Here is a 16773-nt window from a genome sequence, read left to right as displayed (position 1 = left end):
ACATTGCAAGGGAGTTGCATCTTTAGAAAAGGTATTTGAGATGAGTCTGTGAATATTTCAAAATGGGATATTGGGATAAAAAGGAGCAATTGGACATAAAAGCAACATGTTTAAAAGGGAAACCCTTTAAAAGTGAGCGTTCAAAGAGAACCCATCTAGGGACCGGCATGGTTAAAAAATCATAAGCTAGTGAAAACGATTGTTTGATCAGAAAAGCTGATGATAAGCTTTAAAATTAGGAAATCTGACACCACCTTCAGGACGAGTAAGTTTAAGCAGAGCAATACGAGGGTGTTTATTATTCCAAAGGAATTTTGTACATAAAGAGTTTATTCGGGAAAAATACACATTGGGGATTTTAATTGGAAGCATAGACACAGTATACAATACATGAGGAGTAATCATCATTTTAATAGTGTCCAATCTGCCCCACCAAGAAAGAAAAAGTGGGGACCATAGAAGGAGAAGAGATTGAAGTTTTGTGATCAAATTTATTAAAGGTGAATTTGAGGGTATCTGTTAGGGTGGATGAAAACCAAATACCCAAGTATTTAATTTTGGAAGGGCACCAGGTAAATTCAGTATCGGAGAACATAAATTGGGAGCAAACCGAGTTTAAGGGTAGGACCTCAGTTTTAGATAAATTAAGTTTATAGCCAGAGATAGAGGAGTAGAGTTGAACTTCATTCATAAAATGTGGCAATGAATCAACAGGATTGGACATATAAACTAAGATATCGTCCGCATAAGCAGAACTTTTTGTGCCGACAGAGGAAAATTTGGGGATTATTGCGAATACGTTCTAAAAATGGTTCAAGGCATAAAATAAATAATAAGGGAGAGAGGGGGCAACCTTGCCTTGTACCACGAGATATAAAGAAAAGTATTTAGAAAACTGATTATTGATAAAGATACTGGCACGGGGATAGGGATATAATTTAATAAAGGAGATAAATGAGGGTCCAAAACCAAACCATTGAAGGGTCCGAAACATAAATTGCCAATTAATTCGATCAAATGCCTTTTCTGCATCCAGAGAGAGAGCAGCAAGGGGGTCTTTACATTTCTTATTAAGGGAAATAATATTAGCAAACATACGTGCATTATCAGATGCTAGCCTGCCCTTTACAAAGCCAACCTGATCAGTTTTAATCAAAAGGGGAATAATGTTATCAAGGCGAACAGCAAGAATCTTGGCAAAAATTTTACAATCTTAATTAAAGATATAGGGCGGACATTTTTGCAATAAGAATGGTCCTTATCTGGTTTGGGGATAATAATAATTAATGCGTCCATAAAGGATCCAGAAGCTTTGGCTTCAGCAATAAAAGAATTGAAAAGTTGTAGGAGTTTAGGGGCAAAAATCGAGTGGAAAGTAGAATAAAATTCAATAGGGAGGCCATCAGGACCGGGTGCTTTAGATTTTTTTCAAAGAATGAATGGCAGTAATTACTTCTTGGAGGGTAATATCCTTCTCTAAATTAGCAAAATCATCAGGGAGGGTAGGAGGAGGTGAAAGACTAGAAAAAAAAGAGTCAAGGTTTTGAGTAGATGGACAAGTGTCATCTGAGTAAAGAGACTGATAATAGTTTTGAAAGACATCCGCAATATCTTCATCAGATGACACTAATTTGTTGGTAGATTAGTTAAGAATGGGACCAATGGTTTTGCGTTCGTACTTAATTTTCAAATAATTAGCTAACATCTTGCCTGCTTTGTTTTGACCACCATGGTATTTAGATTTGATTTTAAGTAGAACATTACAGGCCTCAACAGTTGCTAATTTATTTAGTGCAGTTTTAGCTGCAATGAGGTCATGAAGGGCATTAGAGTCTTTGGAAGTGAAGTAAGTGTGTTCAAGTCGTTTGATATTTTGCAATTGAACCTCATAAGTAGCTTTAGCAGCTTTTTTCTTCTTAGAGACAAAGGATATTACAAAGGCACGCAAAGCAGCCTTCAAAGCATCCCATGTATTAGGAATAGATGTATCCGAGGGAACATTAAATTGGAAAAATTCATTAATAAAGGTGGTGACATTTTTGATAAAAACTGGGTCAGATAATAGGTAAGTGTTAAATTTCCATCGACTAAATTTCAAGGATGTGAGGGAGAAATCAAGTGTAGCATAAACAGGGGCGTGATCTGACAAAAAAATAGAACCAATTTCCGATTTCTGAATGGAGGGAAGCAGGGATTTACTAACTAAAATGTAATCGATTCTAGATCTAGTATGATGCATATTTGAGAAAAAAGTATATTCAAAAGAGTCAGGATTGCACAGTTTCCACACATCATAAAATGGACGAGAGGCAATGGCCGATTGGAATGATTTGTGAGTTTTGTCAGGTTGAAATTTACACTTAGATAATCTATCAGAGTAAGGGTCCAACCATTGGTTAAAATCCCCAGCCACAACAATATTAGGGCAATCGATGGAGGATAGGAGAATTTTAATATCCGACCAAAATTTGGGATCTGAACGAACAGGGCCATAAATATTCAAGAGAACTAGCGTCTTGTTCTGGACTACAATCTTAGCCATTACCCATCGTCCGTCATCATCATGTTCAGTAGATGCAATTTGTACTGACAAGGCTTTGTGGAATAATATAGCGACACCACCTTTTTTGTTAGCAGCAGGGGAAAAGACAACTTGACCCACCCAAATGCGTTTTAATGACTCCACATCAGAACAATGTGTCTCTTGGAGAAACACAATTTGAGATTGAAGTTTAGATAAATGTGACAATACCTTTTGACGTTTGAGAGGGTTTCCAAGACCACGGACGTTCCATGAGACAAGATTACACATAATGGAGGATTGGAGGGATGGAAAACATGTGAAGGGAAGACACTTCAGGAAGGAAACTACAAAGGAAAACACAGCAAGCAAAAATGTTACAAAAGGGTAAATCAGCAGGAAAAACGTCACGGACGTTCCACGAGACAAGATTACACATAATGGAGGATTGGAGGGATGGAAAACATGTGAAGGGAAGACACTTCAGGAAGGAAACTACAAAGGAAAACACAGCAAGCAAAAATGTTACAAAAGGGTAAATCATCTGGAAAAACGTCATAAGCAAGACAAGCAAATTCCGACACAGGCAGCATTATGAATAATAAAAAAGAGAAGGAAGAACAGAGTGAGCAATAAGTGAAAAAGAAGTAGGAAGCAGGTTCAAAGAGGGGAAGTAAGAAAGAAGAGAAAAAGAGGAGAAAAGCAGGAAATAGATAAGAAAACAGATCAAGGCAAAAGAGCCTGGTCTGAGAAGAAAGATGTAACCAAGACATCGGGGGTAGGAGACGCCAGTGAGGATAGGATCTCACCGAGCACCAGCAGAGCAGAGACTGGCAAAAAAAAAGGAAAAAGAAACCATGAATCCTCAAGATAGGAGATGATACAAAAACAAAATCATAACATAGCTAGAGCAATCCGAGAACTAAAACCGTTTCAAGTATGCAAAAGATAATATCAAACATTAGTGTCCATATCAGATGCAGAGACAGATTGAAGATAAGCGTGGAGTTTCTGAGGGTCATCAAATAATCTAGTATGGCCATTATGCGTGATCTTGCACAGACCCAGATGGAGGATACCATATTGGATATTGAGCTGTCGCATTTGAGGGCGAAGATTCAAAAACTCCTTACGGCGGGCATTAGTTGCGTTAGAAAGGTCCTGTGAAATAAAAATATTATGCCCTGACCATATGAGACGACGCTTAAGTCTGGCAGCTTTGAGGACATTCATTAGCTCAGTAAACTCAAGAAATAAAAAGATGAGGACGCGAGGCTTGGAAGCGTTGGAGGTGAGGCGACCTAAGCGGTGAGCACGCTGGATATTGAGAGGATTGGACGTAGGCTGGAGGTCCAAAAGTTCATACAAGAACTTTCGGACAAAGGACAGCACATCCGAACCCTCAACATTCTCTGGAACACCATAAATGCGAAGGTTGTTTCTTCTATTACGATTTTCAAGGTCCTCTGTGTGTAGCTTGAGCAATTGAATCTCTTTTTCCAGTTGGGGGATTTTGAATGAGATATCCTGAATGTCACTGACACGTTGTTCAAGATTAAGGACTTTACCTTCCATAGTGACCCATCTCTCCTCTATCTGTTGAAGCTTCTCGTTAGTAGCAGACCTAAAAGGTTGTAGACCCCGAACCTCCTCCAAGATGGAATCCAAAATGGGATTCGGAGATGAGTGAATAGGAGAGGGGGGGTCCTAGGTTTGGTGCCTGTGAGAGACGATTTAACATTACCCGCATCCTGAGACATTATGGCACCAGGAGGAAACGACAAATTCCAGATGAATATGGAGCCCACTGAGGCGAAGGATGCGAGACTAGCAGAAATCGCAGAGAGATGAGCACAAAAACAGGAGATTGAAGAGCACACAATGAGGGTACAAGAGTATATAGGTAGCTGCAGATCACTCCTTGGGTAAAACACCAAGAACCGCTGTGCACCGGACTAAATCCCACTCATGAAAGGCAGGGAGCTCTGAATCAGCGATAATAGCATGAAGAGGAGTAGAAATGGGAGAAAGTAGCAAGGTGAAGAGATTCCTGGCGGAGAATTGCAGTCATGCCGCAGATTGCGCAAAGAAAAATACAGTTCTATTCCTCATCCTAAAATGGCCGCCAAAGCCTCAAAGTATGAAGTGCTGAGGAGACGAGTCATTATCGAGGCATGCTGGAAGGTGTGCTCATTATCATACCTTTTGTAGAATCATGAAAAATGGAAATCGCCACCTTACTGGAATGCTGGAGGGAATAGCGCCGACAGTTGAAGAGAGCTGGAAGGCTGATGAAGGAACACGGGCACAGCGGCTCAAAATGGCCCGCGTTCGTTGATGAGGAGATAACGCCGGAGTTTGTTACTGCTTGAAAACGGCCCAAACGGCGCCGAAAACGCTAGCAGTAGCTGGAGCCCATATTCCGCCACATATACCTCTTAAAATCAGGTATCCATCGGCGGTTTTGAGGGATCCATGACAAGAAGACGCCCGGCGCTCTACGGAGCTTACGGGAGATCCGTCGTCTCTCAGCGGCGCGTAAGCCACGCCCCCGTACTGGTAATTTTATAACCTAAAGAAAAAATAAAGATCCCTAACGGCCATCCTCGTCCCCCCCCCTGCTCCTCTGCACAACACGCACATGAACAGAAATTTGGTCTGGGCTCACGTGATAGACAAAGGAGAAAGATTACATGAGAGATAGGGACCTAGTCTGCAACTTGTTTCATGAGGGATCAATCGAAGCATCTGTAATTAGATCGGGCATGTCAGGTCAAGGAATTCAGAAGAGAGATTTCTGGATAAATGGGGCCCACATATCCATATAAGAGGTGCCCTGGGAGTCGACAGCCATAGACAACCGTTCCCTGCCCAATATAAACCACAGCCTGTGTAACAAGGAGACATCATCAGGGATCTTCTCCGTCCCCCAAAGTGCTAAGGTTACCTGCTGTGCTGCCCCCAATGCCAGAGCCAACCGTCTACAGTGGTGACCCTTGACCCTGTTCCAGGCAGGTCTGTCGCTCCCCATGCCGCAACAGCACCACCTGGTGTGCCCGTGTCTCCCAGCTCGCTGCTACTACCACTGCCGTGAGATTGAGGCCCTCCACCCAGGCTTTGTAAGTGTGGTCAGGCATTTAATACATATAGTGGACATCAAGTCAAATACGAGATGTCTAGCAATATATTGGCTACACTGAAACCGGTCATGTTTGGTATCAAACATGTTGGAATCCTACCCAACACTGATTCCAGGGTTAGATGTAGGATCCCATGTTCTGGGGGGGGGGGGGGGCGGGGGTCCCTTATTGCCCCTCTGGATTACCAGTACCGCCTTTTAGGGTCTAACAGCAAGCTGGTGCTGCTGCCGACCAGACACGTTTCTGGCCCTCCTGCTGCTGAGCTAGAGTAGAGAAAGGCAGAACAATAGGTTTCTTGCCACAGGAAGATATGACCACCTCCTCGACTGGACTTAGTGTATTGGGCTGGGGTGGGGGCGCTTGCCAGCATCAACCGACTGCTTTGAAGGGCACATTTGGCACGCTCCTTGCATATTCCATTTTGAGACCGTTCAGGGAGCCATTGGCTCCCGCTCTGGTGCGAAACTGGACAAAGGACATGGGAGTATCCTCCCCTCTGTCCAGCCCCTCTGGAAGGGATCCTTGAATCGTCCCAACCCTTTCCCTGGGGGTGGCTCTTCAGATTCGTCCTAGGGCAAGACTTAAGACTGAAACCATGTCACTCTTCGAGCTTCTGGATACTTGGACTTCACTGGACTTCGCCTGGAACAGAGACTGCATCACAAAAGACTCCTTTTGCTCCTGGTCTCACTGTTCTGCAAGTTTTCTTTGTCATCTGTGCTCCTTCCAGGATCTTCAACAGACCTGTGGGCATCAAGAACTCCCTTGGAGTGAAGGAGTCCCTCCCCTGCATCTGCAGGCACCGCAACAAAGCTGACCGGTCTGCTGCTACTGTCGTCCAGCGGACTTTGAAAAGCTCAGCAATACAGGTGGTAGTTCTGCAACTCCCTCCCCCCCCTGGTTCTCGACTTCCGACGTGGGACAGCTTGTGAACGGCTCCTGATCTTTCAGAGTCTCCTGATCCTCGCACCTGCAGTGACATGGTCATTGTCATCACTCCTTCATCTTCGGTTATCAGTGGTCATTGCTCTTCCGTGCCTCCTGGTCACCTCTGAGTGGCATAGACTCTGACCCTCTGCTTGCAGGTTCTTCTCTTCAAGAATCAACTCTCTGATTCCACCGGACTCTTGCAGTCTTGTCCAGCAGCATCTTCTTCGAAGTCCTCCATTGTGCTCTACGATGGTTTCCGAAGTCACTTCGCACCTATGCACCCAGCTTCCCTGGTGTAGGTGTCCTGATTCCTGGGGAATCACTGGGTGGGGTGACTCTCCAACCTTCAGTCTTCCATGAGGTTTGTTCATGGTCCACTGGGAAGGGTCCTTCTTCTTTTAAAACTGAAACCGTGACTTTCCCATTGACTACTATTGAGTACGTGGCTGTCTTTCCACTCTTCACACAGCCTCCGTGGGGTACTTACTTTGGGTGGTTCCTTGGGTCCCTAGTTCTTCAGAGTCTCCTGGTCCAAGTCCCGACTTCAGTCGCAGTTTGCATTCCACTTTCTTAGTATATGGTTTGGTCTATCCCTGGAGACCAGTGTGTATTGTGCCTACTTACCTGTTTACAATTGAAGTATTGTGTGTATTTGCGATGATATCTCCGTATAGGAGATATACCAATGTGTTAGTGTGTGTTGTATAGTAAAAATATATTTTTTATAAATACACTGTGCTTCTTTTTCATGTAACGTACACTACATGATAAGGTCTGGTAAAAAAGCTGCTTGACATCCTTCTGGACTAAACCTGAAGGCTACTCTCCACATCTACCACTTAGAGAGCGTTCTATGGTTGTCTAAGACCACTAAAATCAACATAAGGGTTGTCTGGACTAGTGCAAGGTGCTTCACTTAAATAAGTGTACACCATATACTAAGCCAGCTTCCTACAACAGTAGACTAGCATGTGCCCGCATGGATTATTACCGAGATAGAATTTATGTTTAAAGCTTAGCAAAGCGTATTCTGCCCCGTCAAGGTGTTTAAGGAAAAGCCTCGTTTTTTTAGCTTCCTCTAAATTCTGGGTGCCCCCATATGCTTATGTATAGCTTTGAGTTCCACAACCGGCCGTTTCAGTGTAAGACGGACTGCAGGCAGGTGTCCTTTAATCTCTGTGACAGTAGATAGGACCTTACCTCTGAACCTCCGAGAAATGAGCATGACGACTCCATTCTTCTTAAAGGGGCTGGAAGACCAAAGCTGACCAGGAAAACAGTGAGGTTGCATTCTGTTAGTCTTTGGTAAGTAAGTGGGTTTCCTGAAGGAGACATATAGATTTAGGCCACGGACAATAAAACTAAGATCCTGAAGGGCTTGGAATGGAGAATACGAGGAGAAGGAGCTGTATATTGCTCCGGGACCCTAAGATAGGCAGAAGTGTCGAATAGCAACCTTTGCCAGGGGGTGCCCAAGAAGGAGAGGCTAGGGAGGGAGGATACTAAGAAATGCGTGTGAAGAAGCAAAAGAAAAAAACTGCAGGAACTGAGCTTACAAAATAGCATGACAGAGTAATGGTAGCCGAAGTCCGTCTTACGAGGAGATGAATTTGGAAACATGAGCCAAGCAGGAAAACAAACATTCCCAAACCTCAGGAAGAATCAGTCTGGCGAGTAAAGGAGTACAAGGCTGTACCATCTGTATGTTATGTCCACTCTCCATCCCTGCCACCATGAATCCCCCCTGACTGAGGGGCAATACTATAATGAGGTTGATTCCAAGATGTCATGGTTCTTCAGGCTGCTTAGGAGATGCAGACAATGTAAGCGCAGCTTGTCTCTTTAGCCCTGGTGGCAAGGTCTGGTTTTGTTCCGGCAGAAGTTCCTTTGTTTCCTTGCCATCTGAATCTCCTCCGTACCTTACTTTCTGTAGGGCTATTATGGCGGTCCTTCAATGCAGAGTCTGGAATCCCAAGGATATTAAAAGCTTCCTTAAGTAATCGCAGCTGGAGCAGTTTCCCAGATACAAAATATGATCCAGAAAGGGTGGTGAACCCAGGAGTATGGTATTCCATTAGTGCAAATGAGCAGTGACTGGGCAGATGGTTCAACATTTCTGAAGTGTTATGGCTGATAAGTCCTGGTATAGCACAGGTGTTTCACCTCTGCACTGAATTGGGTGGGATTCCCGAGCCCTGCGAAGAATGCTCTTTCACTTGGAAATAGTGGTCACAGGTCCGAATGTCAGCAGGTGGGACGTAATCTGGTTTTGGTGGGCCCAAGCGATGAACATGATCACGTTTTAGATCTATATCTTTAGAGGGTTCCCAAGAGATGTCAAAAAAGGGCTCCACATATTCTCTGAGATCGCTTCCCCCTGCTTGGGTCGGAACGCCCCTGATACGTTTATTATTCCGTCTGGAGTGATTCTCCTAATCCTCAGCGTAGGACTGTAGGTTGACGTGCTGTTCCTATAGGCAGAGAATTTTTTTTGCAACAATTCAGTCTTTGTCACACCAGGATTCGCAGTCTTCCCATGATGGAAACCCTGTTTCTAATTTTCTCCAGGTCACTGCAAGCTTTCTGCAGAGAGTTCCGCCTTCTTCGTACGCAAGTCATTGCGAAAAGACGTGAAGAGCGCTTCTCAGAAGGATTTTGCCACCAGCCCCTCCAAGTCATGTGATTCCGACAGGTGATCTGTATCCAGTGCGAGTGGTTTAGTATTGCTTGCAGCCCCAGCAGGTTTTGTGAGGGTTTCCTTAAGACAGCAATCTTTTTTGGACCGGACTGTAGACATGATGCGGATCCAGCGGAAATCAAGGCCCGAAATGGGGCAATCAAATAACCACACTGTTAATTCAGGTATGCACCCCAGCAAAGTGCCAGGCCACATCAGGGATTACCTAAGGTTTCCAGTATCCGAGTACAAAGTGGCAGTCAATAAGCAGCTGTTCCCCTAGAACTATGCGTTAAGAGCCAAACAATGAACACATCAGAAAAGGTATGGATTCCTGTGCGAGAACTCTATAACAGCAGTGGTGGCACCAGTATAGGGAGGAAGCAGTAGGGCAAATGTGCTTCACCAGGCAAAGTGCCTGACCATCAACCACTGTCCCACAAGCAAGGGGGCCGAGCCCTCATATAGCAAACTGCGTTCTCGAATTTCAGGGACCTGAAGAATATAAACCCATGGAGGGCAGCAAAGGGGCAGTAGATCTAAAAGACGTCCTGTGGAGCTTGCCAGATGCAGTCACAAGTGGATGAGAACCCACTCCCAGTTAGGCATTGTGCGGAAAATGGAGGATAGCAGGCGCCGCTTCACACCCCAGTCAGCGCAGAAGGTTAGAGAGCACTCTGTCTGTGCAAATACAAAAGTTTGTAGTCTGTTGCAGATACGCTTTGTGAGACCCCAGTTTTATAGCACGTTAGGGCCGCCTCCTCACCCCACGCAGTGCAGCCGCTCCCTGGGAGAGACCCAGGCCGGCCGCTCCAAGGTGTGGAAGCCACCAGGGGCCTAGCCCCTCCCCCGGAATTGCCAGCAGTGAGTGAGGGGGGGTTGTGAAATCTACTGATGTCCAACCCCCACCCCCGCTGATCGGGGCATCCCATTCCTCCGTGGCAATAGCGATGAGGCGCCGACCAGGAGCTCTAATGAAGGAACTCAAGGTGAGACTGTTCACCATCCAAGCAGGGAGCTGTGCCGAGGTCTCTGTGCTGCTAGATTCGTTGGGCAGACCGCTACAGGCGTGGGCAGGGAATCTCCTCTCCTCTGCGGCTGCCATCTTATCCACCAGAGCGGCCACGCTCTCAGGCCGCGGTCCCATGTGCCGAATGGAGGCTTTAATGGAGGTCTGCAGGTACAAAAAGGCTATAGCGGATGCCCCCAGGCAGTCGAAGGAACTCAGTAGAGCAGGCAAGAAGGGCGCTATGCTGGGCTTGAAATCTGCGGATACGGAGAGACAGAAAGCCATCTTGGCCACACCCCGAGTTTACTTTTAGATGTCAACTAGTCCTTCATGCAGTGTAGTGTTAGTGTCCCAGAGGAAGCGAAACGGTACGCAAATACCTGTTGCGTAAACTTAGAAATTTGGCTTCTCACTACCCGAGTAAACTTAGTTCCCAACTTTACCAGCACTAGAGTATGAAAGACCGATTTTGAAGCCCTGCAGAACCCCACCCAATATATAGTTAAAGTGGTGTCAATGGTTTTGGGTTACTAACAGACCCCAAAACATCTATGCAGGGACGCCGTGGTGATTGGAAACAAGCCTATTTAATTCTCCTTAATACCATACACATACTTCACTAAGAAAAAGACTTTTACTGAAAAGCATTTTATTTCAAGTCTCAACCTTTTGCTTAGCACATCTAAAATAACCACACAAAATATCATAAGAACAGCACATGTGATTGTTGCCAACAAAAATAAAATCAACGTTTCTACTATAGTTAAAATGTTATCTAAAAACCTAACATCCTAAGACCTCCTTGGATGTGCTACTTTATGAGAGCATGGAGTAGTATAACTTGCATCAAGAGTTTTAGTTAAAATCCACGCACTGCATACCTATTTACAGCAAAGCATTGTAGTGGTCAACATTCCGGAAGGCCTTTCTCCCTGCGAAAGTTAAACAATTGTTCCACCATTTTCTCTTCTCTCAGACTTGACTCGATCATCAGGATCTCTGGTAGTAAAGTATGACCCTGGCAGTATTTTGGGTGATGATCTGAGACGAAGGACCTCTCCGGACAGGTGGTCAAGTGTTGGGCCTTTGATACTGTACCTTGTCTGACATGGGAATGTTTTACATAATCTTATGCTACATCAAGATAAAAGTTTAAGACTCATTCTTATAAACAAATAAGGTAAAAATAAGTACATTCATACTACACTGTTTTGGCTATTGTTCTTGTCTGACCTTGAAATAAAGATAACGAGGCACTTGTTCCAGAATGATTTTGCATCAGGTGTCTTATCAATGCCATTGTCTTTGTGACTTGACATTTTCACAGGTCTTGGAAAGATAAGGACAGACGACATCTGCGTTTAAAAACACACATGTTGATGATTCTGCATACATAGAGAAATAGGAGTCTCTGCCTGCTCAAGGTGGAGTCGGGCCTTATGCTCTTTACGTCCTATCATGAGGTGAGGAAGTACTCCCGATGTCTGATATTAGATGCCATGACTCCTGCAGGTGACTGAAAGCAACAGGTGTAAATAATCTAGTGGTTAAAGGGGGCTGACCCAAAGCCCATTCTGTATATTTTGTAAGTTATACATCTTGCTGATACCTCCCCTCTCAACCCAAGCCTAAAAACTACTCGAGATTCCAGGTATTCTAACCGGATCACAGTCTGGGGCCCCAACTGGGCACAGCCTAAACATTTGTTAAGTATGCATAGATTAAATTCAAAAATAAAATTGAATCCAGTAAAAAGATATGCATTTTACTGAGTGGAAACTCCAGATGGGTATATCTGTTATTTGACCACATAAGACCTGGATACAATTAGAAATAGGACTAGCAAAACTTGGATGCCCTATGTGTATATAAATAAACTGTGTACAAACTAACTGGTAATATTGCTGTTTTAGTCACACCAATAAAACATTGTGTTGAGTGTGACTCCGCAAATAACGTAATCTGAACCTGTCACCAAGGACTTTCGGTGTTGTGATATCATGTTAAGTTAGGGAGCAAGTTGCATAGCTGAGTGGGAGCATAGACCGAGAGGTGTGGCGGACTACATTTGGGAAATGAGTGCTAGGGAATTTTAGATTGCTCTGCTTTGCAGCCTTCTTAATGACAAAGGATTTGGGAATGGGTTGTGATGCATGATATAAGGTTGCAAAGTTGAGGGCTGTTTCCAGAGGTTAGACTTTGTATTTAGGGGTAGCTAAAGAAAGAGTTTATTAAGTAGGTCAGGTTTTGGAATAGTAGGACCCTAATGTAGGAGGAGTTGGCTCAACAGATACAGTGGAAAAAGTTATGATAGTACTTTCGTATAAAAATGTCTTCCTTGTCATGGGCAGTGGTAAATGGAAGCACAACAGCAGTCTGAACGGTAAGAGGGAGGCCTAGGTGATGAATATAATGTCCTTAGCCGTGATATGCTGGTGTCTTCCGTGAATCTGTTTAACCTTGGCTCTTTCTGTATAATCAGTTGTGCAAGCCTTTCACACGTAAATATCTCAACCTCACCCATGTAACATTGTGAACAACTTTCTTCCTTGTGAAATCCTGCTGTGTGCCCAACCCAAAGACGGACTACTTTCTGCTCTGTCTCCTTGTATCCCCATGTCTACTCTGTCACCCTGTCTTACTCAGCTCTTCATTTGTGACTCCCAGCAAACCTCTCTGATCTTCCGGTATCTGTAACCCCAGTTCATCCCCATAGGGTCCATCAGTGCTCATGGGAACAGGCTAAATATGAGTCTCAACGTTTTACTTCTGCTTGCAAAGCTAGCTAGCCCATCCCACAACTGTGTCTCTAGTTAGACTCCATTTCTGAAATGTTATTTAGTTTTATGCTGGCGAGAGAGAACCTCATATTAATCAAAGCAGGAGGCTAGTAGTTCTGGACTCCATGTTTAGAACTTGGTTCTGTTAAGTGAAGGCAACTGAGATGGGATTTGCCCCATCGAAGTATGAAAATGGTCATATTTGAGCCCCGCTAAAAACTTCTGGATCCCCAAAGGAATGTGGAGACTATATGGCAGATTTTCAGCCCCTGCTAATAATTCCAATGTCTGGTTGGGGGATTCTCAATGAGAAGGAGCAGTAGACAAAATTCCATGTTCTCTAGAAGTGGTGAAATGGGCAGATGTGTGAACACCCTGAAGGAGATATTTGGGGACAGACCGTTCAATTTGTGTGAGTAACGTTTTCAAAATCATTATTTAGGGGTGGGGGCTTTAATATGGTCATCAGTAGTTAATTGCCTGTTTTTTGACAATGTGACCTCTGTGGACCATGTGTTCTTTTTCAGACCTTCTAAACTTGGGTTGTCCAATGTTTGTCCCCGAAGACACTAATATAATGACAGCTACATTAGATAAATGTAAATACATTGAATGTAAATTGGAATAATTTGCATTCAGTTGTTACCAAGACAACATGTAATGGGTTTGACCCAAATGCACCAACATTAGACAGCACTGATCTATACTATTTGAATCTCCGATTGCAGTGTTCTAAATGCCAGTCATTTATAAACTTATGTTACCCTTCACCGTTCTTGGATCAATTAATTTGGGTCTTTATTTATTTCTTTTATTTGAAAAGTTTTTTATATAGCGCTGGCTAGAATCTGAGGTATCAGAGCACTTTACATGAGTAAGAACATTGTTTCAGAACATAGTTACACAGCTACATCAGTTGCTGTAGCGTTGTTACACGAGTTACAAAAGCGTACATAGGTATAAGGATAAACAAAGCAGGTAGGGTGAGAAATTCAGGGGGGAGAGGAAAGGAATAGGGAAGGTAGACAAAGAATGAAGGAGGGAAGAGGTGGGGAAGGGGATATGAGACATAGCGTGGAGACGAGGAAGTAACAGTGTCTGACGTCCGGCTGGGTAGGTGACGGCTCCCAGCGGTAAAGGGATCATTCCCAGTCCTCCCTTACGTGTGATTTCCTTGTCGATGTAGACTCTCTCAGATGGGTCTCAGACACTCCAGGGCATAAATGCTGGATCCCTCCCCAACAAGGGGAGAGGAGTGCTTTGGCCACAGGCACACTTTGAAGAATGGAGGAGGGAAGAGGTGGGGAAGGGGGTAGGAAACTCAGCAGAAACAGTGTCTGACGTCCGGCTGGGTAGGAGAAGGCTCCCAGAGGTAAGGGGATCTTTCCCAGTCCTCTGCTATGTGTGACTCCCTTGTCGCTGTGGATTCTCTCAGAGGGGTCTCAGACACTGCAGGGCATAAATGCTGGATCCATCCCCAACAAGGGGAGTAGGAGTGCTTTGGACAAGGGCAGACTTATGGAGGCTATTTTAGGGACAGTCGGGCTGGTAAAGAAAGACCCTCACTGTAAAAGTGGAAATGTGAGTTGGGTCACTGGTTAAGTATTTCTGCGTTATAGCTGCCAGGGGGAGAGACGGCCGCCATGATAGGATTAGGCGGGGCGCCTCTAGTATCCCTCTTGGTTGCTTGCGATGCTAAACGGGGACTTCCTTTGAGGCTTGAGCTGTTGCTGCTATTTCAAACAATTATGCAGCCTTTAGGCTGTAGATGCTAAAGGGTCCTCCCTTAGGGTGATTGTTTTTGGTCCCCTGGCGACGATCTTCTGCAGGTGCCATTTTGGGTTAGGCGCGTTTCACAAAAAGAAGCAAGAGCTTTCTTGGTGTTCCTCACATGCCTCTGCTGTGCAAGAGCACTAGACTGATTCCATATCTTGTCTTTGGACAAATTGTTCCTGATCAGAGCTTGAACAGTTGTTTCCAGTATATTCATTCTGCTAATTTCTGTCTCCTTTTCAGGTTTCCCACGATGGCAGTCCAAGATGGCATCTCGTTGAGAAGTCGACGCTTATCACACAAAGCACCTGCAACACCAGAACAAGAAGAGGGATTCCGAAAAGGAGATGGAGATTCATTGTCAATGGGACTGAGCAATGGTGAGCCTCAACGCTAAATTCCAATTAACTCTCGTCTGTTGTGAAGGTGTCTGAGAGCCATTTTTTCTCTTCTTGCTCACAGGCTGCCAGAATAGAACAGAGACACATAAAAAGCAGTTGTATTTTGTATTTTAAGATGTAGCGTTGGTGTTTTTTCTGTGCGATGCATTGTGAGTTTATGATGGAAGGATTATTATCTGAAGGTATAGTGCTGTGTTTTTAAGTTTTCTGTTTTGAAATCCGGCAGAGATTTTATTGGGGTGAAATTTAATTTGCGGCTTTACTGGGAGACCCTGGAGGAACTATTCTGTAGGCTACTGGTTTTTTTAAGTTGGTTTAATGGCCCTAATCAGTGTGTTTAGGTTTTTGAAAGATTTCCAGAGGACGTAGCTTTGTGTACTTTTGGAACGAAAACTTCATTGAGGGGAATTTGTGGTGCAAGATTTTCTAGGAAGAGTGGTCTGTATTTCAGTAGAAAGCTGGTGGCATGTGCGGCCAGTGAAACTCATTTTCTTTGGGAGATTAGTCTGTGCATTTGTGGAAGATAAACTTTTTATGACAGATTGCTGATAGACCTATCATCCTAAGTGTGATCTTCCCCCAAACCTTTTGCATGCTTACTTCTTTTCTGTATTTTCATTGTTGACCTTCGGTCTCTGAGCACTTTACCACCGCTAACCAGTGCTAAAGTACATGATTGGCTAATTTAGTTGACTTGTAAGTCCCTTGTAAAGTAGTATGGCATATTCCCAGGGCCTGTAATCTAAATGCTACCAGGGGCCTGCAGCACTGGTTGTGCCACCCACACAAGTAGCCTTTGAAACATGTTTAAGGCCTGCCATTGCAAGACTTGGGTGTGCAGTTTACTACCACTTAGACTTGGAATTTAAAACCACTTGCCAAGTTTTAAACTCCCCTTTTATTACACATGTCACCTATGGGGTAGGCCCTATGTAGCCTTAAGGGAAGGTGTAAGTAAAAGGCAGGACATGTACTGTTAAGTTTTACATGTCCTGTTTGTGACAAACAGCTACATTTGTTTTTCTCTACTGTGGGACCTACTCCTCTCATAGTCTAGCATTGGGAATTCCTTAAAAAAAAGTATAAGCTGTAATTCCCGATTAGAAAGGAGTAGCTACATCATGTTACATATTGGATTTAGCATTACTGTAAGAAGTGCCACTTTTAGAAAGTGAACATTTCTCTGCTCTCACTGCTCTATGTGCCTTGCAGCCTATCTCCAATACACATCTGGGGTGGGTGACATTCACTTTGTGCATTCCCTTTAGACAGCCACGAACACCAGAAGGGTGGCTTCTGACTAAGAACTCATCTGCATTCATCTACTTTCTGATGGCTCTTCCAGGGCATGAAGAGGGAGGGGGAGGTGACACTTATGTCTGAATAGGCAGTGTCCTGTGTCCCACACAAATGGCTGATTATCCCCCACAGATATCCTGGCAGACCGAGCTGGAATGAAAGGGGACCTATGCACTTCAAGGGCCTGCTTTGAAGTAACCACCACTTCAAAAGCACATTTAGGTTCAAGTACTGGGGCTCTAA

General features: G+C 44.3%; 1 protein-coding gene across 1 annotated transcript in view; it reads left to right on the top strand.

Moving 5' to 3' along the window:
- SOAT1 (sterol O-acyltransferase 1) overlaps positions 1 to 16773 on the top strand; it is a 190181-nt gene that overhangs the window by 59047 nt on the left and 114361 nt on the right. The window contains exon 2 of the mRNA XM_078643762.1: positions 15074 to 15210. Within this exon, the coding sequence (XP_078499888.1) occupies positions 15084 to 15210 (127 nt within the window). The 5' untranslated portion in view covers positions 15074 to 15083. The remainder of the gene's footprint in view (positions 1 to 15073; positions 15211 to 16773) is intronic.

Source organism: Lissotriton helveticus, chromosome 1_1, assembly GCF_964261635.1.
Source record: "Lissotriton helveticus chromosome 1_1, aLisHel1.1, whole genome shotgun sequence".
In the NCBI taxonomy this organism is placed as follows: domain Eukaryota; kingdom Metazoa; phylum Chordata; class Amphibia; order Caudata; family Salamandridae; genus Lissotriton; species Lissotriton helveticus.
This window is presented reverse-complemented; position numbering and strand designations above follow the sequence as displayed.